Raw genomic sequence first — 26,175 nt, 5'->3', positions numbered from 1 at the left:
TGAAGAAGATAAAGGATTTTTCCAAATAGAAATCCATGTACAGACACAAAGCGATAACAAAGATGCTAACTTTTAGAATAAATGCTTTTAAAAATCAAAGACAATATATCTGAAAAAGAGATAAATACTATTTCTCTCTAGCAGTTAGTTATATTATAATTGTCATTTAGCAAGAATACTTTAATGACTAATTGGTTAGCTACCCAGTGAACACCTGGGAAATAACTTATTTGGAAGAATACTGAATGAAATTCTAGTGCATAATTTAGTCACACACAAAGCATGAGGTAAAATGTCAAAACAGTGTGATTTTTTTTTAAGTACTGTTTTTAACATTTAAAAAATTTTACTGGGAATTAATTGGCAAGCTTGACACCTGGACATAAATATTTAAATCAAATTCATTTTTCTTATGTTTGTCAGATGTCATATGTTTGGGGACGTTTTATTTTATTTTATTTATTTTTTATTTTATTTGAGACAGAACCAGGCTGGAGTGCAGTGGTGCGATCTCGGCTCATTGCAACCTCTGCCTCCTGGGTTCAAGCTATTCTCTGCCTCAGCCTCCCAAGTAGCTGGGACTACAGGTGCCCGCCACTATTCCCAGCTAATTTTTTTTGTACTTTTTAGTAGAGACAGGGTTTCACCATGTTGGCCAGGCTGGTCTCCAACTCCTGACCTCAGGGATTCCAACCGCCTCAGCCTCCCAAAGTGCTGGGATTACAGGTGTGAGCCACTGTGCCCAGCCAGGAGTATTTTATTTTAAAGCTCCCAAATAATATTTAATTATCTTTTATAAATATAATAGATATTCTGTTAAGAGGTCTTCTTAATTGCTGATTTAATTTTTTTAACTTTAAGTTCTTGTATATTGTTTATATTAGACAAATGCATGATTAATAAATTTTCTTGGTGTGCTTTCTGGTATTGTTAACTTTAAGTTATGGTCATTTGTTACTAAATATAACCTGCCACATATTCAAAAGTTATGAATATATAGCAAGCCTCTTATAATATGGACAGTTGTGTCCTATACTGGCAGATCCTAAGTAATGTATTACTAAGGGTTATAAAAAAATAAACATAGGTTCATGTTTAAATTTGTGGACCATCACTCTTTAGAGCCAAAATAATTGCTGGATAGGTTCCAAAGCAAGTTTCCCAACACCTGATTAACTCGTGGTGCCTTTGAAACATGTTATGCACTTGGAATTATAGGAGGGAACACATGCTAGTAAGCATGCAGCTATAATGGAGTGTAGTAAGAGCATGGAGAAATATGCTGGTGCTGTTTGAGCCCTACAAGCAGTCACTCCTTCAGACTTACTGGATCATGATGTGAACCAAAATCAAACTCTTTCTGGCCCATCAAATAGACCAGGTAAGGCATAGATTTGGTTTTGCCAAACTGGGTGGATCTGGTTGTACCTTCCCAAATGTGAAAATGATGTAATAGTTAAACAAATATACCCACATTCCAAATTTATAAAGTCAGATCATTGTTAATTCCTTCAAATTAGTTAATCTTGAAGATATATTTATTCCAACAAGACTTCATGGTTTTTAAGTTTAAATAAGATCTAATCGAGTTTCTAAATAGTTCCAAAAACAAAAGAACATCATTGTTATAAGAATGCCTCTGAGCTGTCATTGAGTATGTTATTCAGAGGATGCCAATCTTGTTTAAACATGAAAAAAATGTTTTCTTTTGGACCTGCCTTCAGAGTTTGAGGCATGTTCTTCTCAATGTAATTGATGGTATCATATCTTTATCATTTTGGGGTAGATTTGATCCCTAGAATCCATGAAAAAATTTTGTATCAAGATCTTAAGGGAATTTCAAACCAGAAATTTCAAAAATGTGAATGAACACATATCATTGGATTGGTTTTGCTGGCTTATGATCTTGAAGGGCAATATTTATTTGCTTACATGACTTCTGACATGCCTGCTGAAAATTTAGTTACATTATTTTATAGTCAACTCTAAGTTATGCACATTACATTTATTTCTGTAAAACTGTGTCAGCTATTTAGCAGATCACACATGCAAATTTGAAAATGCATAACAGACTGGGGCTATTTAGCTTGTGGGCAGCTGGTCTTCTGTCAGTAATGTCTTATAGAATACTCCCATCACTTGCATTCACAGAGATAATTATAAGACATTAAGGAAAACTTAAATTATGTTAAATGTGCAACAAACCTCTAGCAGTCTTGGATTTCACTTTTTTTCCTCCAAGGATTTGTGAGTTTCCTCAAAAGTCCACAACTGTTGTAATTTTGCTAAGCAACAAATCTGAATCGTAAGTATGAGGTTTGTGTGCAGCTGCAAGTCTGGTCTGTGGCCACTGAACAAGTGAGGCAGTTTAAGGAATACATTAATTAAGTCAAAAAATATTTACTGTGCACCTACCATGTGCTAGACTCTGCTAGGTGCTAGGAATATGGGGAATATAGCAGCAAACAAAGTCAAAGCCCCTATTCTTATGAGTGGGAGGTACACACTGTGGTTTGACATGTAAATGAATGAGTAATTAAATAAGTAAATGCAGGGAGGGAATAAATAGGATGCTACAACTGAGAAATAAGAAATCTACTTAAAGTCAGGGAAGGCCTTTGTGAAAATGTGATAGTAACGTTCTGAAAGACAAGGAAGAGTCTACAGTTTGGAGAGTTGGGAAAGAGCATTCCTGACTGAGGAATAACGGATTCAAAGGCTCCGAGGGAAGAAATAACTTAACGCTTCTTTGGGCCAGACAGAAGGAAGGACAAGGTAATTAGATTGTAGTGAGGTGGGGGAGAGAGGTGGGCCAGGGCTGATCTGGAGACCATGTTACTAGTAAGATGGTGTTAGAGATTTTATTGATGTGCTGCAGAAAGCCAGGGCAGAGTTTGGGGCAGGGAAGGACCATGATCTGACGTATATTTTAATATCACTTTGGCTTCTGTGTAGAAAATAGATTGGAGGGAGTGAGAATAGAAGCAAGAAGACCAATGGGGAGGCTTGTTGGATGAGTTCAGGCAAGAGATGGTAATAGGCTGAGCTCAGTGTCGACAGTGGAGGTGGAGACACGAACAGACTCGGTATGGATGTTGGAGTGTGGCCTCTTATGGGGACCTCACCTTCCTATTTCTCTCTATTCTGTAGAGGATATAAGTTAGAGTGGTGTTCCCAGATTTGGTCATTACCCAGTTCATAAATTATCAATAAAATAAGGGTATGTTCTTTGCTTTTTAAAAAATAAATAAATAAAAAATGATTGAAAGGTTTTAAAAGGTATACTTTCTTAACTGGAAAATTAACTTCAGACCCCCATTAAGGTCCAGTTGCCATTTTACAGTATGCTAATCATATTCTAGTTTATTCTTTCAGCAAAATGATAATGGTGCCTCCTGTGTTCCAGGCACAGAGCTAAGGCATGTTACTGCAAAGATGGGCAAGACAGTCCCTGCCCTTTAAAAGGTCGTGTCCTGGGGCAAAGCAAAAAGTCAAATATACAGCTAAGTTACTATTCAACTTTGTGGAAAGAACCAGGCTACTGAGTTAGCTTGGGTGGATGGGGGCTAACAGAGGCTTTGACCACTTTGTTGATGCTGCTGACTTTTCTGTGGTATTTCTGTATTTAACTTAATTTCTGTTTTCTGTCATCCAGTAATTTCTCACAATTTCTGGTTCATGATGCCTGCCGGTATTTTTTTTATTGCTTTTCTGGATTCTCTTTCTCACCTTTTTTAAAAAAATGTACACTCAGAAACATCTCAGACCCAGTTGTTCATGATAAATAATCATTTCCAGTGTTGCTAGCTTTCATTTGCTAATATTTTGTTAAGGATTTTTGCACTTATTTTCATGAAGGATATTGGTCTGTAGATTTCTTATGATGTTTTTGTATGGTTTTAGTATTAGGGTAATGTTCATAGAATGAATTGGGAAGTTTTTCCTCCTATTTTCTGAGACAGTTTGTGAACAATTGATATTATTTCTTCCTTAAATATATAATAGAATTGAAATAGTTGATAGAACAGAAAAGCAGGTTGACAAGGACCATCTGGACCTGGTCTTTCTTATGGGAGGATTTAAAGATTTAAAATTACGAATTCAGTTTTTTTTGTTTGTTTGTTTTTTGTTTTTTTGAGACAGAGTCTTGCTCTGTTACCTAGGCTGGAGTGCAGCGGCGCGATCTCAGCTCATGGCAACCTCTGCCCCCAAGGTTGAAGCAATTCTCCTGCCTTAGCCTCCCAAGTAGCTGGGATTACAGGTGTGTACCACCACACGCAGCTAGTTTTTGTAGTTTTAGTAGAGATGAGATTTCACCATGTTGGCCAGGCTGGTCTCAATCTCCTCACCTCAAGTGATTCACCTGCCTCAACCTCCCAAAATGCTGGGATTACAGGCATGAGCCACTGCGCCAGGGTACTAATTCAGTTTTTTAACTTGTGATATATCTATTTAGATTTTTAATTACTTCTTGAATTTGGTAATTTGTATCTTTTTAGAAAGATAAATTGCTAATTGATTGAAATAAATTTGTTCATATTATAGTATGTCCTTTTAATCTTTTTAATTTCTGTAAAGTTAATAGTGATATTTCATCTTTTGTTCCCAGTTTTGGTAATTCAAGTCAGTTTTCTTTTTCTGTGCATGTATTTATTTGCTTTGGTTAGTCTAGCTAAAGGTTTGTCAATTTTATTATCTTTTTAAAGAACTAACTTTTGTTTTCATTGACATTTTTTTCTGTTGCTTTTCTGATTTCTATTTCATTGATATCTACTATAATTTTTATTATTTTCTACTTATTTTGATTTAGTTTTTACTTCTTTTTCTCCTTTCTAAAGGTGGAAGCTTAGGAAATGGATTTGAGAACTTTCTTTCCAATACAGACATTTGAAGCTTTAAATCTCTCCCTAGTCATTTCCTTGGCTACATTCTATGAATTTTGATGTCTTGTATTGGTTGTTTCTATTTGGCAAAAATATTTTCAAAGTTTCCTTCTGATTTATTTTATTATTATGGGTTATTTAGAAGTGTGTTGTTTAATTTCCAAGTATGGGGATTTCCCAAATTTCTTTCTGTTGTTGATTTTTAATTTAGTTACCTTTTGATCAGAGAACATACTTTGTATGATTTGAATTCTTTTAAATGTGAGACTTAATAGTCTGGCATGTGGTCTGTCCTGGAGAATATACCAAGTTCACTTGAAAAGAATGTGTGTATTTTGCTGTAGTATTCTTAGATGTCAAATTAGGTCAGTTTGGTTGCAGTGCTGATCGTAATCCTGAAAGATACAGTCCTGAATGTGAGAACCCCAAATGTTGAAAGATCAAATTTCCTAAAGATCAGAATTCCTAACATATAAAATTCTGAAAGTCACAATTGTGAAAGATCAAAATCCTGAATGTTGAAATCCTAAAAGCCTAATTCTAGGGAAGGAGTTTTAGTACATTTTGGTTGTACCAGGATAGTTGCATCATGTTAGGTGGAACTATTACCTTGTTATTGTCTTTATTTGGAAATTAGGTATGATTTAAGGAGACGCATATGAGTGCCAGGTTGACAAGGAGTGGACTCGTGGACTTAATTTTAGGTGTCAACTTGACTGAATTAAGAAATACCTAGAAACTTGGTAAAACATTATTTTGGGTGTGTCTGTGAGGTGTATTCCAGAGGAGACTGGCACATGAGTCTGAGTGGACTAGGTAGGGGAAATCTGCCCTCATTACTGGTGGGCACTATCTAGTAGGCCAGGGGCCCAGAGAGAAAAATACTGCGGGCGAATTGGTCTCTGTCTCAGAGAAGGGACAGCGTTTTCTCCTGCTGCCTTAGACATTAAAATTCCAGGCTTGCCATCCTTTAGACTCTAGGATTTATACCAGCAGCCCCCCGGGTCCTGAGGCTTTTGATCTCAGAGTGAGAGTTGCATCATTGGCATCTTAGTTCTGAGGCCTTCAGACTGGGACTAAGCCACACTGTAGATATCCCAGGGTTCCAGCTTGCAGACAGTCTGTCATGGGACTTCTCATACATGAGCTGATTCCCCTAATAAATCCTTTCTCATATATCTGTATACGTATCTTATTGGTTCTGTCTCTTTGAAAACCTCTAATACAGATTTGGTATTGGGGAAGCCAAGTATCATTCCTTCTTACCATATTCCTTCTAACACAATGGAAGGGATCAGTGAAATTGTTCGCTTGCAAAAACGCTGTGATAAATTAAGTGTATGCGGCTACTTAATGGTAAAAGATAAATTTTAAAATATAATTGGTGCTATGAATACAGAAAATCACTTAATTGTAGTGGTCAAGCAATAACCAGACTTTCAAATAGACAGCATACACTTCAAAAATTTGTAGACCACAACCACCCTCCAAATACAAGTGGAGAGAGTGTTTTGAAGATATTAGAAGTGAAAATGCAAACAAAAAAATACAAGAAATCTCCCCTGCCAAATTTTTCAATGGTGTACAACTTCTGCCCCTTCACACATAGTGCCAGTTTGTTATGCTGAGCATTTCATCTTCGCATAATTTCCAACACTGGAGGTATAAATTGTGTAAACATTTCGAGAGTTCTAATTTGCATTTTTATAAATTTGAGTCCACGAAAGTGCATTATTACAATGTTAACTTTGGGTATAAGCACTGTGCATGTATGAAAAAGGTTGAAACTTCCTCAGTAAATGAAGAGATGTCCATTTTGTACATCTGCATATGTGAAAGATAACATTTCTTGAGATCTTGGCTCTTTGGATATGGATAACTGCGTATTCAGTGGTTGACCTGTCATAGTTTTTCATTGATCTCTTCAGAAGACTTAGGTTGTTCAACACGGTATTTCATGGATCTGACTGCAGTTATAAAGCTGGCGGCACACAGTTGCCAAGCATAGTGGTATGCATTTATGCATTTTGCTTTTTGACACATTTCCTTATGAATATGGTTTTTCTGCTTGTAGCTCTTATACCCATGCACCTATGATTAATATATCTGAGTGTTTATACTTGCAAAAATATATGTTTTTATTGCCTATTTTATTGTGTAAAGTGACCTATCAAGTATTGTTAGGTTTTTATGTTTCTAAAATAAACCCTCTTTATAAGATAAATACATGTCTTTTTTTAAAAAGGAATTTTTAAAAATTATTTCTCTCCAGAATTATACTTTTAGGATTTTGATCTTTCAGGATTGTGATTTTCATTCAAGATTTTACACTCGGGATTTTGGATCTTTCAGGATTTCAACATTTGGCATTATGGTTCTCAGGAGTGTGTCTGTTAGAATTATGGCCCAGGCCCATTTGGCTGATTGTGTAGTTTTAAGTTTTCTATATTCTTGGTGGTTTTCTGTTTAGTTGTTTTATTTTTATTGAGAGTAATGTATTAAAATCTCCATCTATCATGTTGAAATGTCTGCTTGTCCTTCCAGTTTTGTCAGTTTTTTACTTTATATAATGTTGGACTCTCGTTAGATGTCTATGTATTTATAGTTGACTTATTTTTCTAAAGTATTATCCATTTTACTATTATGAAATATTTCCTCTTTGCCTCTTATAGTATTTCTTGTCTGTTTTTTTTCTGATATGAATATAGCTGCTCTCTCTTATGTTACTTTTTGCATGGTATGTATTTTTTTCCATCCTTTTACTTTTCAACCTATTTGTGCCTTTGAATCTAAAGTGTATTTCTTATGGATAGCATATTGGTTTTTATGCAGTTGACAGCCTTCCCATTTGACTGGGTTATTTAGTCTGTTCACATTTAATGTAATTATTGATACGATTATGTTTATTAATACATCACCCATTTTGCCATGTGTAGTCTACATATCTTGTATTTTTTCCCTGTACCTCTCCTTTTATTGCCTTTTTTAATGTTAGATAAATATTTTTAGTGTGCAATTTCAATTACTGTGCCAACTTTTTTTAACTGTATATTTTTAATTATCTTCTTGTTGCCTCTGAACATGATGAGCCATTTTTCTATTGATGCTTTCAAGATTTTTTATGTATCTTTGTCTTTTATAGTTTGATTATGATGTGTATAGGTGTGGGTCTCTTTGTATTTATCCTACTTGGTCTTTATCAAGTTTAAGTCTTTTAATATTTCTCATCAAAATTTAAATTCATAATCATACCTTGTTGCCCCATTTTACAATAATGAAAAAAAAAGTGCAGGCCTTAGTAATTTTTGCAGCCATGTAAAAACACTTTTTTGCACATTTAATTATTTTTGAAATATGTTCAAAATCATTTATTTTACTTGCTTCCATGTACATTTTGATGGACTTTTTTCAAATACCTTTAAGTAGATGGTTTGTAAATAATGCAATTCAGAGGTATTGATGACATTTTAATTGTTTTTCTATAAAAATAAATTCTTAGAATTGGCATCAGCACACTTAAAGTGTAATAGTCTAGAAGCTTGTAACTGTCTTTGACTTTTTCCTATTTTATTATTTTTCATATTAAATCAAGCCTACCTCATGCTTTCGTTAAAGCACCTCTGGAATTTGTCTTCAAATTCTATCACACTGCATCTGTTCTAGTCAAATGCCTACTTGTTTTGTCAGCCTAGTATGTCCTTCCATATCATTGCTTTCTGCATATTTGCCTGTCTAACCTTTCCAAAAAACATCCCTTCATCCTTTAAGATTCTTCAGGAGATGTCATATTCTCACAATGGTAAGTCCAGGCTCCTCTACCCAATATTTATTATCATTCCTGTCTCCACCAAACTCTGTCTCTCTGTATTGAATTTATTTTCTGCTCTTCTCCCATTGGTCTTTGTCATTTGTTGGTCCCCAAAGAGCCCATTGTGCAAGCTGTATTTAGTTTTTCACTTGCATGCCTTTCCTCATGGTTTTAACCCCGCCCCCATGCCCTGCTGGGAATCCTTTACGTGTTTTCTTTGTGCCTTATTCAAATTCCCATCTCCAGTAAATTTTCGAAGAGTTTCTCCAAGCCTTCACATAACCTTCTCTGAGCTCCTCTTGCACCTTGTTGGTTGTGTGTGATGTGCTTCTCAATGGCAGAGGCCTTGTCTCATTCTTGTCTTGACACTGCCCATGTTAAGTTTGAGATTGGTTGCTCTTCTCTCCCACATAGTCATTTTTTGATTTTTAAATTTAGTTCTTTTCTCTTTTTCTTTGTATTTCTTCTTATGACTTATAAAACACGATGATTCTTCCTCATGTTTTATCCCCACACACCCAAAATCAGAAGCATTTTTTTTTGTGAAAGAGATAGACAGGCTTAGCAAGGTGGAATACTGTGCCAGGGGAGCCAAGCATGAAATTGACTCTCCTGTGCACTAGTTAAGTTCAAGTAGAAAACTCCCTTTCAGAGTCACAGGCTGTATACTGAATCCTACCTGCCTGCTCCGCTGCAGGTGTATATTTTGTTCAGTATTGAGGAAATTGAGCAGTAATGTATGAACTTCCCAGCACAAATTTGTAAATATTAGAAAAATAACTACGAGTTAGGGTATTTTGGACTTGTATTACTTTTATAAAGTAAAATAATTATTTTAAATTCTCTAACAAAAGGTCTGTAGCAAAGATCAGCAAACCTTTTCTGTAAATGGCCAGATAATGAATATTTTTAGGTGTTGCAAGCCACATATGGTCTCTGTCATGTGTTCTTTGTTTTTATTGTTGTTTACCATCCTTTAAAAATGTTAAAAAAAAAAAAAAACCAGTTTCAGCTTGCAGGCAGGACAAGAGCAGGCCACAGGCTAGATTTGACCTGTGAGCCATAGTTTACCACCACCTGGTCTGTAGCAATGAGAAAAGCTACTCTGTTCAGTTGAGCATCCAAGATGGCAGAAGACTGTTATCCAGTAGAGAAGACATAGCTAATACGAATCCAACTGTTGTACAAACTGGAATGTGCACAGAGGGGTACTGTCAAGTGGTAGAGCCTGGGAAATCTTAACCTGGGAGGAATGGCTCAGGAATAGGGACAGGATGAAAGAAGGGGAAGAGTGGTCTTCGACATCTAAGTCTCCATGATGTGAAAGTAGACTTGTCCTGCACAGTGCTGACTGTAGGTCTTCAGTACAATGTGCTGTCCTGGAAAAGAGTAAATGTCCTTCCCCTAAAATGGTGATTTTTCCCTGAGGGACTAAGTTCCTTGTAAGGAACTTCCTAATCTTCACTCAAGTCTTAAGTGATTTGATGTATGAAAAGGACCTAATTATACTCACCATGGAACAGATGACAACTGTAGGCATCAATGATGAGGAAATTATGGAGTAAATGGAAGTATTTAATTTGGGAATTAAAGTAAATCTTTATAGGGTATGTATACTTTGGGTTTTTTAAAAGGTGCCACATGCCTAAACAATATCTAAAAATGTTAGTTAAACTGTATCTCATTTTATTGTTAAAACCTTTACCATGATGAACATTTCCAAAAGACATTCTAATTTCTACTCCAGAAATCTATTTAGCTCATATGAACAAGTTGCACTTACTTCATTGCTATTATTCATAAATCTCCTATTTTCTTCTTAGATGGATGGTAAAATCACACAAGTAGCAAAAACCAGGTTCCTTGAAGTGACTGTAATTGTTCTTTTCTCACCCTGGCAACAAACTTGACTCATCAAGATGCAGAAGCCATAGTGACAGACTTCTGGTTCAGATTCACCACTTTGTGTCTCTTTTTTTCTCCATGCCAGCCGGCCCTTTTCTCCATTTAAGAAATTCTGGCAGGGTAATTTAAAGACATCCACCTAGGTTGGATTATTTGCATTTTCACCAAAACTCCTGTACTTCAGCATTCATGTTTATGGAAATAGTTGCAGCTACTGATTTCCTTTGGTTAAACTGTTATAATATTGATTCATTTTGTTTATTTCAGTTCATAAGGATGCAATTTATCCTAATTTTGATTTTGGTTGTAGAGGTTGGCGATTTGAAGGAGCTGCAGACACTAGACATTTCTACCAATCGTTTGCTAACTTTACCCGAGAGGCTTCACATGTGCCTTTCTCTGCAGTACCTCACTGTGGACCGAAATCGTCTATGGTATGTGCCGCGCCATCTGTGCCAGCTGCCCAGCCTCAATGAGCTCTCCATGGCTGGAAACCGTCTTGCATTTTTGCCACTTGGTAAGTAATTGTGTTTAAAGTAAAACAGCCAAAGAATAAGATGGAAAGCTTTTGTTTCTTTGACTGGAACCAATTAGTTAGTTTCCTTCCTTGTGTTTATCTTGATGATTGCTTCTCTAAGTTTGTTTTTGCAGTGAACAAAGTGTCATTCCTAGTTAACAAATGGAATTTATTTCAGTGAGGGATTTTATACTTTAAAAAAGAAATCTGTGCTAAAATTGTGTTTAGGGACAAAATATATGAGATGATTTCCTCAGAGAAAGGAATTAAAGTGTGTGTGTGTGTGTGTGTGTGTAAGGTATTGAACAATATGAAAAGATAGCTACTGGTACAAGTATTGGCTTAGGTGTTGACTTCTCCCTAGGAAAATTGATACTGGGTATCCTAATAGTTAGTATTGTCAAATAACCAGATTACAACACTTTAAAGACCTTAAAATTGGCTGAACTTCCTGCTGAGCTAGAAAGTCAGCTTGGCTAAAAAATAACGTATTATCCACTGTAGCTGTAGCTGACTCATTTTGACATAATATATGTCAAAGTACATGGGCCTTGAATAAAACAGTACATTTATTTTGTAGATAGCTGAATAATTTTGTTAACTTGTAAGAAACAAACGTGCCACTTAAAAAAATTTAAATATGAGGCCTCTTCGAAACTTAAACTGTCACAATAAGCATCATATGATTTTACTCATAAAAGCATTTTTATAGTGAATAATTCATCTCTGAGGGCAGTAAATAATTTACTAGTCCCCAAAGGAAATATTTTCCAACATAATACAATGCACATACTATTTTCAATTTAATATGTTCAAGGTAACTTTAAAATACTGAACACATTAAAATCAATTGAAGTGATAATCAAATTTAAGGAGATTATTTTTTTCCATAAATATAATTACGTTTTGTACTTATAAAATTAACAAAATGAGGCCGTTTCAGAAGCAGGCTACATTTCTAAGAAATCAGAGCTTCTTTCAAGTGAGAAAAATATCAAATATAAATAGATTTTTAAAAATAAAGGTACCTGCTGCTCTAACCCCACAGGTCATGCATAGACCAATTATGGTGGACAAGCACCAAATTACAAATCTAGAGATCCAGGTTATAGCCTGATTCCACCATTTCACAGTGTGTGACCTGGAGTAAGTCACCAGAACCTCTCTGAGCTTCATAAATTTTATTTTCCATGAGCCAGACATCATATTTATCCTGCTTCCTTTACAGTTATTTTGAAGTCGAATATGATAGTTTATGTATAAGAATTAGAAAGCACTGTACAAATGTAGATGACTCTCAAATGAGAAGATACAACTTGTAGATTACCATATCTGACTTAAAAAATGTTTACTCTTGAGCCAGGCGTGGTGATGCATACCTGTAGTCCCAGCTACCCAGGAGGCTGAGGTAGAAAGATCACTTGAGCCCAGGAGTTTAAGGATGTAGTGAGCTATGACTGTGCCTGAGAATAGCCACTGCTCTCCAGCCTGGGCAACATACCAATACCCCGTCTCTAAAAAAAATTGTTTTTACTCCCCTCACATTCACCTCCTCTCCTTGTAGTAAGTACCTAAACTTGTACTTACCACTTCCTAATGGAGATGGAAATGTGACCTATACCAGTGCCAACTGCCTTCCAAGTGATTGCCAGGATGTTGCTGTCAGTGCTGGCAATACATGAGGGAAGGCAAGGAGGGAGAGAGGGAGGGAGATAAAGGATGTGATGGTTTTATTTGTGTGGCATAGAATGCAACTTACTGGCATAACACCAGATTCAGAGTAAAGTTGCAAATTTCGTTGTAAGCAGCCTTTAACCTACTGTGGTTTGACTTTCAGACTTTCAGAAACAGATTAGCTTGTTAAGTCTGGGGTTGCCCATGCTACTATTCATAATGTTGTTGTTATTATAGACAATATATGTAAAAAGGAGTGTTTCCGTGTGCAATAATGGTATTATGTATACTACTATGACTATTTGTAAGAATAATAATAGCTATCAGATCCGCCCACTGCACTCCAGCCTGGGTAACAGAGCGAGACTCCGTCTCAAAAAAAAAAAGAATAATAATAGCTATCATTTATTGAGCACTGAGCCTTCGGCCAGGTATTCTATTTAATATGCTCACTAATTTAGTTATTACAAAACCTTAATGCAAAATCTATTATTATAAAAGTTATTGGCAACCTAATTTTGCAGATAAGGAAATTGAGGCTCACAGAAGTTAAGTAATCTGCCAGAGTCACAGCTAGTAAGAGACAGAATTGAGCTTTGTCTGATTCCAAACCTACATTGCCACATTGGCATGCTGTCTCCTTATTTCAGACATGGTCTCTCTACAGGGGGACCTTATTTGGGAATAGGGCTGAACCGTATTGAGCATCATATTGTTTGTGGCACCGTATTGTTTGTGGCCGTTTCCAGTGTCAAAGTTTGGCTCTGCCATTTTGGGCTCAAGATACTCCTAGTGACACTCTTGTTGGCCTCATTCAATATATCTCTCTGTTCACTTAACAAGATTACCTGCTGGAGGCTAGTGCTTTATCTCACCTACCCACTCTGTACACCAACCTGGTGCTCCCAATTACTTGTTTCCACCTGGCCTTGTGTCAGTAGCTTCTGCATCAACAGAAATCTTATAAAAGCCTAGGCCTGAACCCTGTTATCTAGATCTATCTTGGTGCTAGTAACTCTTATTCCATTGCCCGGCCCCTACAACTTCAGCAGAGCTCCTGGTTCCTTAATTTGGAGGTGTGCTCCTAATAAATTGTTTTTCTCTTGTCTTGGTTATTCTGTTACATATTCTTTGTCTCAGCTGTAAACCATTCATACAACTACTGGCTACATTGAGCCTGCCAGAGTCTGATCCATAGCCCTCTTCTCTTGTCTGATACTCAGATGTGCTCTTACCACAATGCCATCTGGTTCTAGAGCCCTAGCTCTGCCTAGATTCCTGCACACAATTGAACTCCTTAAGTTGAATGACTTTTGTTTGCTGCAGCTGGTTACTGTGCCCTTCGCCTTGCCTATTCTGCCTCCCTCACTATGGTTCCTTAGCCTTGGCTCCTCATTCCCCTAGTCATTGGCCACTCATTCCTGCCTTTCTTTCAGCAGTGACACAAGCTGAGTATGTGCCAAGGTGGCAGTGGTGGTGGGAGAATAGAGGGAAGCCATTCCCATAGGAAGCTGACCACTGTCATATTTGGGGCCCTGGGAGTGATGCTGTGTGTCATGCTGAATGCTTGCAGCAACAGAGGACCCAACTTGCAGTGGCTGGTGCAAGGTTAAAGAAATGGTTGTTGGTAGAGAACTGAGTGCTACATACACATGGCTAGTCTGCTCTTCTGCCTTGGCACCCTCAGTTATTTACTAGGGCATCTTCTGTATGCACCATGCTAATGGCCGGTGTGGCTAGGGAGGTGGGCATCTCTTCTTTGGTACACAATCTTCAGTGGTGAGTTGAACTATTACAGAGTAGCTTCTGTCTCTAGGTTTCTTGTTACTCCAAAGCCTTGCCTCTGTGTCAGGAGCAACTTTCCTTTGTGAATTTGTGAATGTGGTGTCAAAGAGCTTTAGAGGCAAGAGGGTCTACTCTGCACTTTGAGGAGGATGCCTTATGGCAGTTGAAGTAACCACAACTCCCAAGTCTTGGGCTGCAGATAGCCCAGGATAGGAAGCAGCTTCCACAAGGCTCTGGTCACCATCCTGGCTCATAAGGCTTACAGCCCTGGCAGAACATGGGCCTGTGAATAGGTTTTACTTTACTTTAGAAAAGCATACAAGCAAGAGGATGATGATGATGAAGATTATCCAGTATAAAAGAAGCAGGCTACCTGAAGCAGTGGTCTGTCCTGGTCTAAAACTGGATTCTTTGAGAACAGCAGGAAGAAAGGATCAGGGAGCAAATACAAGCCCTGGTGGCCTTGCTGCATCTGGTATACTGGATATTCTTTGTAAGAAATGGATGAGACAGCTAGAGAGCTCTGTGTGAGGTCACTCAAGGAAGGCTTCAGGAGACTGGAGACAGGATAATCCACAGAGATGAAGAAACTGAAGCTGACCAAAATAGCCACAGTTTCCTCATTCTTGTCTTTCTGTTTCTGGGGGTATTTTTTGCCATCATGAAGATCGATTTGGAAATTGAATTCAGTTCTGTCTTTAGGAAGAAAACAATTAAATTTATACACTTAAAACCTTTCCATGAACCTTTTTCTGAAAAACCAAAGCCATCTAATGCTAAGAACTGTCTGAGAGAGAGCCAAACAAAGCATGCAGCCTCTGGTACTGCCTTTTTTTTTAGAGAACTGAACTGTTCTTAGAAACTTAGCAAATGGGGTATCTCTTTACAGTAGTTTGGAAATACTCTGCACATACACACAGGCACACACTCACATGTACCTCTAAGGTTTTCAAATATTAGAAGGCTTCTGTGTTATAAGAGCCTTGATTCTATAAGAATAATACAGGAACTTGAAAGTTTTATGAAACGAATGCTGTGATATCGCTCCCTATGATAGGAGGTGGGAATCTTATTTTGGGGAGCCACTTAATGAATTCAGTTTCTTGCCAAAGAAGTGTGACTTAGGAGAAAACCAGTCTTCAAGTGGCTTCTTAAAGAAATGTAAGATTATAGCCTCTTCAAAAGGTAACTAAAGATACCATATGTAAGGGATGACTTAAATCACTTATAATACTGTCTAACCCATTAACAGTCTTTGAGTATGTTTCCCTAAGTCACTTGTAATACTGTTGAAACCATTAAGACTCTTTGACTGTGTTCTTCTTAAGATGAAAAGATGCATCAAAAGAAAAGGATGTTCCTATTATTACTATGCCAGCACAACTGAGTGACAGAAGATTCTACAGATAGAAGCTTTGTTCACGGTGGTGACTATCAGCAAGGAAGAGAGGGAAAGCAGTCACTTGAGCCTAGTGCTATGAAATTTAATAGAGTCCTCAAAACTTGAATATTTGCTTTTGATTCAAAATAGCTCCGTTAACTAAATAACTCAGACAACTGCAACTCATTTCTTGGCTTCTGAAAGTGTAGGGAGATATAAAGAAAATGATTTTTTTCTCTAAGGCTTTTTAACCATGCGCTTCTGGTTTTCATTGCATAATTAATAAGTCCAATTATCCAGGTGTGTTTACAACTTACTTAATGTTGAATAATAGATAGAAGGATTGTGAGATTGCCCATTCACAAATTGACTATGGAAGAGCATCCTTTAGTTAGCTCCCAGGAAATGCCGTGTCAGCCAAACTCAATGCCAGTAACTTCTGTAGTTTAAGAAAACAAGAAAACAAAAGTTGTACCCACATTAGCGATGGAATTCTTATTGAATGTTAACTTAAAAAACAGTGATTGGGCTGGGAACCGTGGCTCACTCCTGTAATCTCAACACTTTGGGAGACTGATGTGGGTGGATCACTTGAGGTCAGGAGTTCTAGACCAGCCTGGCCAACATGGTGAAACCCCGTCTCTACTAAAAATACAAAAATTAGCTGGATGTGGTGGCGGGCATCTGCAATCCCAGCTACTGGTGAGGCTGAGGCCCAAAAATCGCTTGAACCTGGGAGGTTGCAGTGAGCCAAGATTGCACCACTGCACTCCAGCCTGGGCAACAGAATGAGAAGAAAAAAAAAAGCGATTGAATTCGTAATCAGGAACGTTTGGCACAGGACATTGAGATTTACAGAATGGCTTGTGCATAAACCACCATGTAGTAAGCCCAACAGCTAGTAGAAAATAACTTTCTACTAAGGAAAATTAACTGGGTTTCTAAACCAGCCCCAGAGTTATCTCTTGGAGATTCTAGTAGTGTTTATTTTATTGGGAAGAGTTATTCTGTGTGTCAAGGACTTGTGCTACATACTGAAATGATGTTTGAAAAATATCAAATGTAAATAGATTTTTAAAAATGAATGTATCTCTGCACTAACCTAAAATTGTTTATAGAACAATTTTAGTGGACAAGCAAGCATGAGAGTGCAGAGATTCATGTTTTAGCGTGATTCTACCAGTCCTCCAGACCACACTCCGTGACTTTGATAAGGGTATAAAGCTGGCCCTTTGTCACGTAACAGGAGAACACTCCAGTTTTTTATAGTGGTAGTACTTGTATTTGTTTGTAGGAATTGGATGCCTTATGTAGAAAAAATATATAGCAAGTAATGGTGCAGTTTTAGAAACTAGCTCCTAGGCATTTTCAAAGCACATGCTGAAATCCCTTCTCTTTTTGTAAATGGCATATAAAAGGCACAAATCTGTTAACTGTACTTGTTTTTTCTATTGTCTCTTATTCCTACTTTGTTCCTACTTTCTCTGTATTTGCTTAGAAAGTCAGGAAAAGAATTGCTGTTTACTATTTTTTAATAAAAATTAAAGTCCACACAGTAAAACTATTTAAACTTCAATCTAGTATTGAAACTAGTTGGAAACCAGTTAATAATTTCCTAATCTCAGACTTACAGATGAGTGTAAACTGTACTGTACTGAACTGTGAATGTATTTCATCTGCAGTTTGAAGAACTGTGGCCTTGACGTCATTATTTAATGGGACCAATTTGCAGAATTTGTGACCTTAAGTAAATTTCAGTGAAGAACTTTATTCTAGTACGGACAAAAAGTCCCAAAGGTTGGAGTGAGTTCTGTGTTTGAGTAGAAGGTGTGATAGCTGCTTTCAAAAAGGGACCCAAGCTTGTGACAAAATGATGTTCTATAGTAATTGTTGGGCAGGTCTCTATTTAATGAAAACAGAGAAGAGAAAGTCTTGAAAGCAAGGTTCAAAATCTAGTAGTGGGAAGAAATGAGAGAATGAGTCTGTTAACAAAAATCCATACAGATCTTTCAGGAGAAAAGTTAGAACTCTGGAATGCAAATTTTGTCAAGGAAATGGATGTGCAATGCTTCTTTTTGAGCTCTGTCTTTTTGTAAGTATTTGTAACAAAAACTCTTCTTTATCCTTGTGCTGCTTATTCATCTGAGCCAATTCTACTGTCTTTTTTTTTTTTTTTTTTTTTTTGAGATGGAGTCTCTCTCTGTTGCCCAGGCTGGAGTGCAGTGGCGCGATATGGGCTCACTACAACCTCCGCCTCCCGGGTTCAAGCGATTCTCCTGCCTCAGCCTCCTGAGTAGCTGGGATTATAGGTGCATGCCACCACGGCTGGCTAATTTTTGTATTTTTAGTAGAGATGGGGATTTCACCATGTTGGCCAGGCTTGTCTCGAACTCCTGACGTCAGGTGATCCACCGGAGTCAGACTCCCAAAATGCTAGGATTATAGGCGTGAGTCACCACGCCCAGCCTATTCTACTGTCTTCTGACAGTGCTTTGTTTTTCTTTCATTGCATAAGGGTTTTTCTCTTGTTTAGGTTTTCTTAGGAAGTTAACGGTTATTTCATGTGGCTTCTGCAGCAAGGGCCAGACGTTGACTTACTATGCTAATGTATGAAGAGAAAAGTACAGCTAGATTAGGTGAGCTTTAAGTGAACAAATTTATATTTTTCTCTAGTTTTGGAGTAGGATTTAGGGGGTGGGACATGATTAATGTGAAGAAAGTGAGCCCTGTTCTCCCAAATATCAGTTAAAAGAAAAAGAAATGCTGCTCATTCTTAGGGCACAACGTGAAGCTTAGAAAAATAGTAGTATGAGGGCTAGCACCATGAGCAGAATGTTTACCAGGAGTTTTTTGTTATTCTGGTTCTGGAACTCACAGCTTTTTAAATAGTGACAGGAATGTGCAGTACTAGTGAAGTCTGGAAGATGTTATGAATTGACTTAAAAGCAAGAATCTAGAGTTTCCATCAGTCATAGCTTTCAGTAAAGTTTTAAGTTCCAAACAAACCAGAAAAACAGGCACATAGTGCAGCTGAGCAGCAGTTCAAGGTACAATGCAGTGAAGACATTTTGCTCTTCACATAGGCTGCCATGGTGGGGTTGTATTTTCCAAGTCCATACTGGACAGTCAACCAGTTTCCTTCTCTAGGATCTTCTCTGAAGGAATTCTTGGTATTTCTGCCATAAATCTGTAAGTTAGAACTAGCCCACCAGTTTTCTAGTCCTTTAAAGCAAGCAAAGAGAAACTTGGTTCATCACTTATCTCCTTGGCAATGTCTGCTTCAAGATCCAACTCCGATACTGTACCTGGATGCTTTGGGCAAGAACCAGCTCTCTCACCCTCAGCCCCCAGGCATCCTGCTAGGTAGTACCACTCCCTGCCCTGCATGGGAGTGTCCTGCTTGTATAGAAATAATGTGTTGGGGGAGGCTGTCTAACTTCCATCATGGTGAAACAGGCATATGTGCCTTTAAATCCCAGCTCTACCACTTAATAGCTGTGTAATCTTGGACTTAGGAGGGTTATTTAAGTCTCAGTAATAAGGTAATATTAGCACCTACTTCCTAGCACGATTGTGAGAATAAGATCCATAAAACATGTATCACTTATAAATACCACATAAGCATACAGTCAATATGAACTGTTTTTACTCTGTAACTAGACTGTAAGGAAGTGTAGGAAGTGTGTGTCTTCATGTTTGGACCCCAAGCATTGAGCACAGTGCCCAGCCCACTGCTTGTCATCTCTTTGTTACCTGAACTGTGCAACAGAAATAGAGATGCTGCAGCATGAATATTTAAACCAACAGCAAAGGAAGCCTGCAGTCATTCAAATTCATTAAAATCTATTTATTTTAATTTAACAGTTGATGATCTACCATGTATAAAGTTATCTTATTAAATTATAATTCACTGTGAGGTCTTATTTTGTAAAAGCTGAATAGACTAGAAAGACAGTGACTTTGTAAGAGAGTTAATGGAGTCTGTGTGTTTGTGTGTATTTAAAGAAGCTAGCACTTAAAAATTTATTACTCTGAGAAAGTGGTTGAAGGGTTGTCTTTGTAAAAAGCATCAGGTAGGTAATTTAAATTCATTTTAAGAATTATTTTGGAATACACTGTAAATTATTCTGAATTTATTACTAAGAAGCCCACGTTTTATAGTATTTAAAGCATTGTAATTATGACTAATAGTATCTCTGATTTATTGAACTGTGATAATTGGTTTAACATTGATAGAGCATTCCAAACAATTTATTTTGGTTGATTGCTTTGATGTTGTTGTTTCTTTTGGTCCATCATTTTGTTGATGAGAATATACATTCACCTTTTGATAAAATAAATGAGTTTCATACTGGTCAGCATGGAGTAAACACAGACCCTGTTCTGTCCTCTCCTGTGCTGTCATTCCATGCTCGCTTTTACAGTGTGGTTAAAAGGGCAGTAGTCTGAATACACAGGAGCTTTTTGTTCCATTTTCAGCCATGTGGACTGCATATGCCAGAGCCTTGAGGTTGAAAACAAACAAACAAACAAACAAACAAACAGAATTGGAGTTTGTGCAGGACTCCTAGATTTTGCTAATTTCTAAGTCAGAAACTCTGATCTGTGAGTTTGGAAGAAAAAAAGGAAATATTTTGAACACAGTACAGTACTTTAAAAAGCCACATGAAAAAGTTCTTTATGGCTGTAGCATCTATGCAGATGGACAGCTTCCTTGCTTTATAAATTTTACATACTGAGCCTTTTTTGCTCAAGAACTTTAAAAATATTATTGCATGATATATCTATTGTAAGGTATTGGTGCATTAATATTAATAAAAGGAAGAAAACCACCCCAGTGGTTAGTAGATGAGTGATCTCTTCCAAAGTTAATTATTGAGTGAAGGTTTTTTTGTCTTAAGAATGTAAGAAATATCTCAAAGCCTTTTCATGAAGTACATGTTTGTATTTCAGCCTCGTAGTGATTACGAATGCCATTCCATTGTGCTTGGGGTTTTTGCCAGCCGACTGCCTTCTGGGCAGGATCACGCTCTCAAGAGACTGTCACAGCACCGCCTTTACAGCCTGTGACCTTGCCTGGCGCTGCGGTGTCCTGGCCTCCCCACCAGGCTGTGCTGTGCCAACTAAAACTGCAGAGCTGCCTGGTTCTCTTCATCATCCCACACTGTTTTGTGATCTCCTCTTTGTATTCAGAAGTAGGAGGTAAAAGAATAAGATGTATCGAGTACCAATTATTTTGCCAGGAATAAAGCTGGGCACCATATATGTTGTTTAATCTTCGTAACAGGTCTGTGCGAAAGGTACTCTTATCCCCTTGTTGCAGTGGAGGAAGCAGGCTCAGAACATTTCATTTCCCTTCATGTCAGGAAGCAGTTAGCAAGTGGGGAAGCAGGATTCAGACTCAGTTCTGACTCCAGCACCCACTGCATTATCTAATTTCAGTACTGCCATTCCCTACTCTTTATCAGATTGTGTATTTGGAAAATTTAAGTGTCTGTATTACATACTCATGTCCATGTGGCATTATGCTGGCTAATGTATAATCTGAACATAGCAGGTACTGATTTTCTTTCAGCTTTAACATAAAATAGTCTGTTTCATGGTGGGCATATATTAAAAAATTACCTTCCTCAAAGTAGCCAGGAGGTACAAACTGAATTATCTGGAATATTGAAAAGCGAAGACAAGATCTGAACCTAATAGCATTTTTAAATTATCAACTCGTTTTTTCCTATAAAACTAACATAGGGAAAGAAGACTAAACTAGTAAGAGGTAGCAAGTGCCAGCTTTTATTTAACTTTATTGTGTGATCTTTGCATGTCACCTCATTTAATTTGCACAAGCTCTTTTGCAGTATAGAGAAAAGAGGTGCTTCCTCTGTCATGTCTCATTTTGTGTCCTTGGTTTGAGGGGATAAATCATTGTATCTAGAGGCTGTTGCCTCCAACTCTTTTCTGTGCAATTAAAGTATAGAAAAGTGTTACTACCATTTGCTGCATGCCAAAGAGAATTCTCTTTTAATTGGCCTTCTTCTACTGTAGGCACGTACTTCCAAATATGTCACTTACTAATAAAGAGAACAGTAACTGCCATATATTGGAGAAGGTTGTGTGCCAAGAATTCTATTTGATAATTTTTAAACCTTGTTAGCAATTCTCACTAAACCTGAGGACAGCTTTATTTTCCCCATTATACAGATGAGGAAACTAAGCCACACATTTAGTAATTAGAACAAGGATTCAAACCCAGGTTGTCTGACTCCAAGTCTGTGCTCCTGCTCTTTTAACTAGTATGCTCTGCCCCTTACCATTGCATATACCCAAGTAAAGAATATTTCCTGCTTTCTGTGAGCCCTGCTCAGATTTGTCTTTCAAGGGGCTCTGAAAGACAAATCTGAGACCAGAGATCATTTGCATTTTATCAACGCAGTTTCATTTTGAAAAAAAAAAAAAATTCCAAGGTGTTCTATGTGCTTTTAAAGTCTTCTATTTGTGACTGTAGGACTTGTTGAGCACCTTTTCATATACCTATTGGCCTTTTGTATATGTTCTTTGGAAAAATGTCTGTTGAGATGCTTTGCCCATATTTTAATTGAGTTGTTTTTCTGCTACTGAGTTGTAAGAGTTCTTTATGTATACCAGAGAAGTAGTGAAGAAATAAAATAGGCATTTTTAGTGCCATGTTGAGGCCTTTTTTATGCAAGTGGATTCTGGTATTTATAGTTTTCCCATCTATATTTTATAAATGTGTTGCCTTTTACACCAATAGATATGTCCATGAATGTTTACTTAAGTTAACAGTATGCAATATTTTGGTAATTCTCTAGTCTGATGCTTAAAAAACATATTGTATGCTGATTTAAATATCACAATTGTTTTAAACATTCAGTGACCTTGCAACTGGTAATATTGAGGGACCAGGTACTGTTACCCCATTTAACATATGAGCAAACAGAAGCTCTGCTCACATGCCTTGTAAGTGAATAGTCAGACACATGAGTCCTCTTATCCCCACGGTGAGCAAATTATTCTCTTCAGTGACTTATTTCTGAGTTAGCACCTCTCTTTTTATTTTTTACTTTTTTTAGCAGGGTCTCACTCTGTTGCCCAGGCTGGAGTACAGTGGCGCAGTCATGGCTCACTGCAGCCTTGAACTACTGGGCTCAAGTGATCCTCCTGCCTCAGCTTCCTGAGTAGGTGGGACTATAGACGTGGGCCACAATGCCCAGCTAATAGTCGTTCGTTCATTCATTCATTCATCCATCCATCCATTCATTCATTCATTCATTCATGTTTTTTGAGACAGGGTCTTGCTCTGTCACCCAAGCTAGAGTGCAGTGGTGCAACTGTGGCTCAGTACAGCCTCGAACTCCTAGGCTCAAGTGATCCTTCTGCCTCAGCTTCCTGAGTAGCTGGAACTATAGGCATGTGCCACCACTCCCAGCTAATTATTTTGTAGAGACAGAGTCTTGCTGTTTCCCAAGCTGATCTTAAACTTCTGGCCTTAAATGACTCTTGTTTCCTTTTGTTTTAAGATAAATTACATTTTAATACAATATTTTAAGAAATAAAATTAATGCAAAGAAATCCATGGTAAACAAAATAGCAAAAATCTGAATCAAGACAGGATCTGGCAATGCCATGTTGAGACATTTGAAGCCCAAGGCAAAAGGAAGAATGTGCACTCCTATGATTTTTTTCTAGAACCTTAATTTTTTAGGGCATTAAAGTACTTGAAAAAATATCAAAAACTGAAAGTAGGTGTATTAAAACTTGACTTTATTCTAAGTTTAAATATTTTGTTTATACTAAAGCCAGAATTCATTGTAAATTTACTTCTCCAGCTTTAATGGAAGCATACTTATCAAAAATATTTTCATTACAACCATTACCCATTTAAAAAATACATAAAAACCTGTATACGTGGTACACATTTTTCCTTTCCAAATTGTATGACCTCTGTTCCATGTTATTTTTCACTGAAGAAGGTTGTGTGTGTGTGTGTGTGTGTATTTTTTTAAGTAAATTTTCTTATGTACATTTCAGGTTTATAACATGATATTATGGGATACAAATAAATACTAAAGTGGTTACTGTAGACAAACAAATGAACATATCTATCATCTCACATAGTTTTTCATGACAAGAGCAGCTAAAAATATATTTAACAAAATTCTGTAATACAGTACAAGTTTATTAACCTTAGTCTTCATGTTGTACATTAGGATCTCTGAACTTGTTCATCCTACATGTCTGCTATTTTCCATCCTTACCTTCTTCCCACATGATAACCCCTGTTTCAGTCTTCTTGTGTACTTGAGCTCTTTTTTATTTTATTTTATTTTATTTTATTTCATTTTATTTATTTATTTTGAGATGGAGTCTCACTCTGTCGCCCAAGCTGGAGTGTAGTGGTACGAGAGTCTAGTGCAAGCTCTGCCTCCTGGGTTCATGCCCTTTTCTTGCCTCAGCCTCCCAAGTAGCTGGGACTACAGGCACCCGCCATCATGGCTAATTTTTTTGTATTTTTAGTAGAGACGGTTTCACGGTGTTAGCCAGGATGGTCTCCACCTCCTGACCTCGTGATGTGCCCGACTTGGCCTCCCAAAGTGCTGGGATTACAGGCGTGGAGCTCTTTTAAAAAATATTCTGTATATAAGTGAGATTGTGCAGCAGTTTTCTTTGTGTGTCTGCCTTATTTCACTTAGTATAATGTCTTCCAGATTCATCCAGGTTGTGGCATAAATCTCTTTTTTAAGGCTGAAAAATATTCCATTATGTATACATACCACATTTCTTTATCTGGTCATTCATCAATGGGCATTTACAGTGTTTCCATATCTTGGGCTGTGGTGAATAATGCTGCAGTGAATATGGGAGTGCAGATGTCTTTATGAGGCAATGATTGTATCTCCTTTGGATATATACCCAGAAGAGGGATTGCTGAGTCATGTGGTAGTTGTATTTTTCATTTCTTTAGGAACCTCCATACTGTTTTCCATAATGGCTGCACCAATCTACAGTCCTACTAACACGTACTAGGGTTCCCTTTTCTCCACACCCTCACCAACATTTGTTATCTCTTATCTTTTTTATGATAGCCATCCTTATAGGTGTGAGGTGGTAATCTCATAGTGGTTTTAATTTGCATTTCCTTTACTAGTGATGTTAAGCACCTTTTCATATACCTGTTGGCCTTTTGTATATATTCTTTGGAAAAATGTCTGTTTAGATGCTTTGCCCATTATTTATTCGAGTTGTTTTTCTGCTATTGAGTTATAAGAGTTCTTTATAAATTTTGGATATTAACCTCTTATCAGTTATGTGGTTTGCACTTATTTTTTTTTTCTCAGTGAGTAGGTTGCCTTTTCATTTTGTTAATTGTTTTCTTTGCTGTGCAGAAGCTTTTAAATTTGATGTAGTCTCCTTTATTTTTGTTTTTGTAGCCTGAGCTTTTGGTGTGATATCGAAAAAATCATTGCCAAGGCCAGTGTCAAGGAGCTTTTCTCCTATGTTTTATTCTAGGAGCTTTATGGTTTCAGGTTCTATATTTAGGTTTCTTAATCAGTTTTGCATTGATTTTTGTGTATTGTGTAAGATAAGGGTCCAATTTTATTCTTTTGCATGTGGAAATCCAGCGTTCCCAGCACCATCTATTGAAGACACTTTCTGTTCCCTGTTATGTCCTCTTGGTACCCATATATGTTTGGATTTATTTCTGGACTCTCTGTTCTGTTCCATTGGTCCAGGTTTCTGTTTTTGTGCCAGCATCATAGTGCTTTTGTTACCATAGCTTTGTAAAGTAATTTTAAATCAGGAAGTGAGATGCCTCCAGTTTTATTTTTCTGTCTCAGTATTGCTTTGGCTATTTGGGTTTTGTTGTTGTTGTTGTTATTGTTGTTTTATTTTTTGCTCCGTATGAATTTTAGGATTTTTTTTCTATTTCTGTGAAGAATGCCATTGGAATTTTGATAGACATTATATTAAATCTGTATATTGCTTTGGGTAGTTTGGATATTTTAACAATATTAATTCTTCCCATCCACGAACACTGGATATCTCTCCATTTATTTGTGTATTATTAATTTTCTCCCATCAGTTTTTTATAGTTTTCAGTGTATCTTTTCACCTCCTTAGTTACATTTTCACCTGCTTAGTTACATTCATTTCTAGGTACTTTTTAAAAATACTATCAAAAATGGGATTGTTTTCTTGATTTCTT

General features: G+C 37.1%; 1 protein-coding gene across 7 annotated transcripts in view; it reads left to right on the top strand.

The window, feature by feature from the left end:
* LRRC28 (leucine rich repeat containing 28) overlaps positions 1-26,175 on the top strand; it is a 125,172-nt gene that overhangs the window by 66,448 nt on the left and 32,549 nt on the right. For 4 of the 7 annotated variants that reach the window (XR_001904641.3, XM_017960949.2, XM_031668306.1 and 1 more), the window contains one exon: positions 11,002-11,113. The exons of 1 other annotated variant lie outside the window; for it this stretch is intronic. Coding sequence is in view for 5 of the 6 variants with exons in the window: in XM_017960949.2 (XP_017816438.1) it covers positions 11,002-11,113 (112 nt within the window). In the remaining variant the exon portion in view is untranslated. Of the gene's footprint in view, positions 1-10,906; positions 11,114-26,175 lie in introns of all 7 variants that reach the window. 2 more of the 7 variants (XM_017960951.2, XM_009210972.3) reach the window with 1 other exon arrangement.

This window comes from Papio anubis, chromosome 7 (assembly GCF_008728515.1).
Source record: "Papio anubis isolate 15944 chromosome 7, Panubis1.0, whole genome shotgun sequence".
Classification (NCBI taxonomy): domain Eukaryota; kingdom Metazoa; phylum Chordata; class Mammalia; order Primates; family Cercopithecidae; genus Papio; species Papio anubis.
The sequence above is the reverse complement of the archived record's forward strand: the minus strand, read 5'-3'. Positions and strand labels throughout refer to the sequence as shown.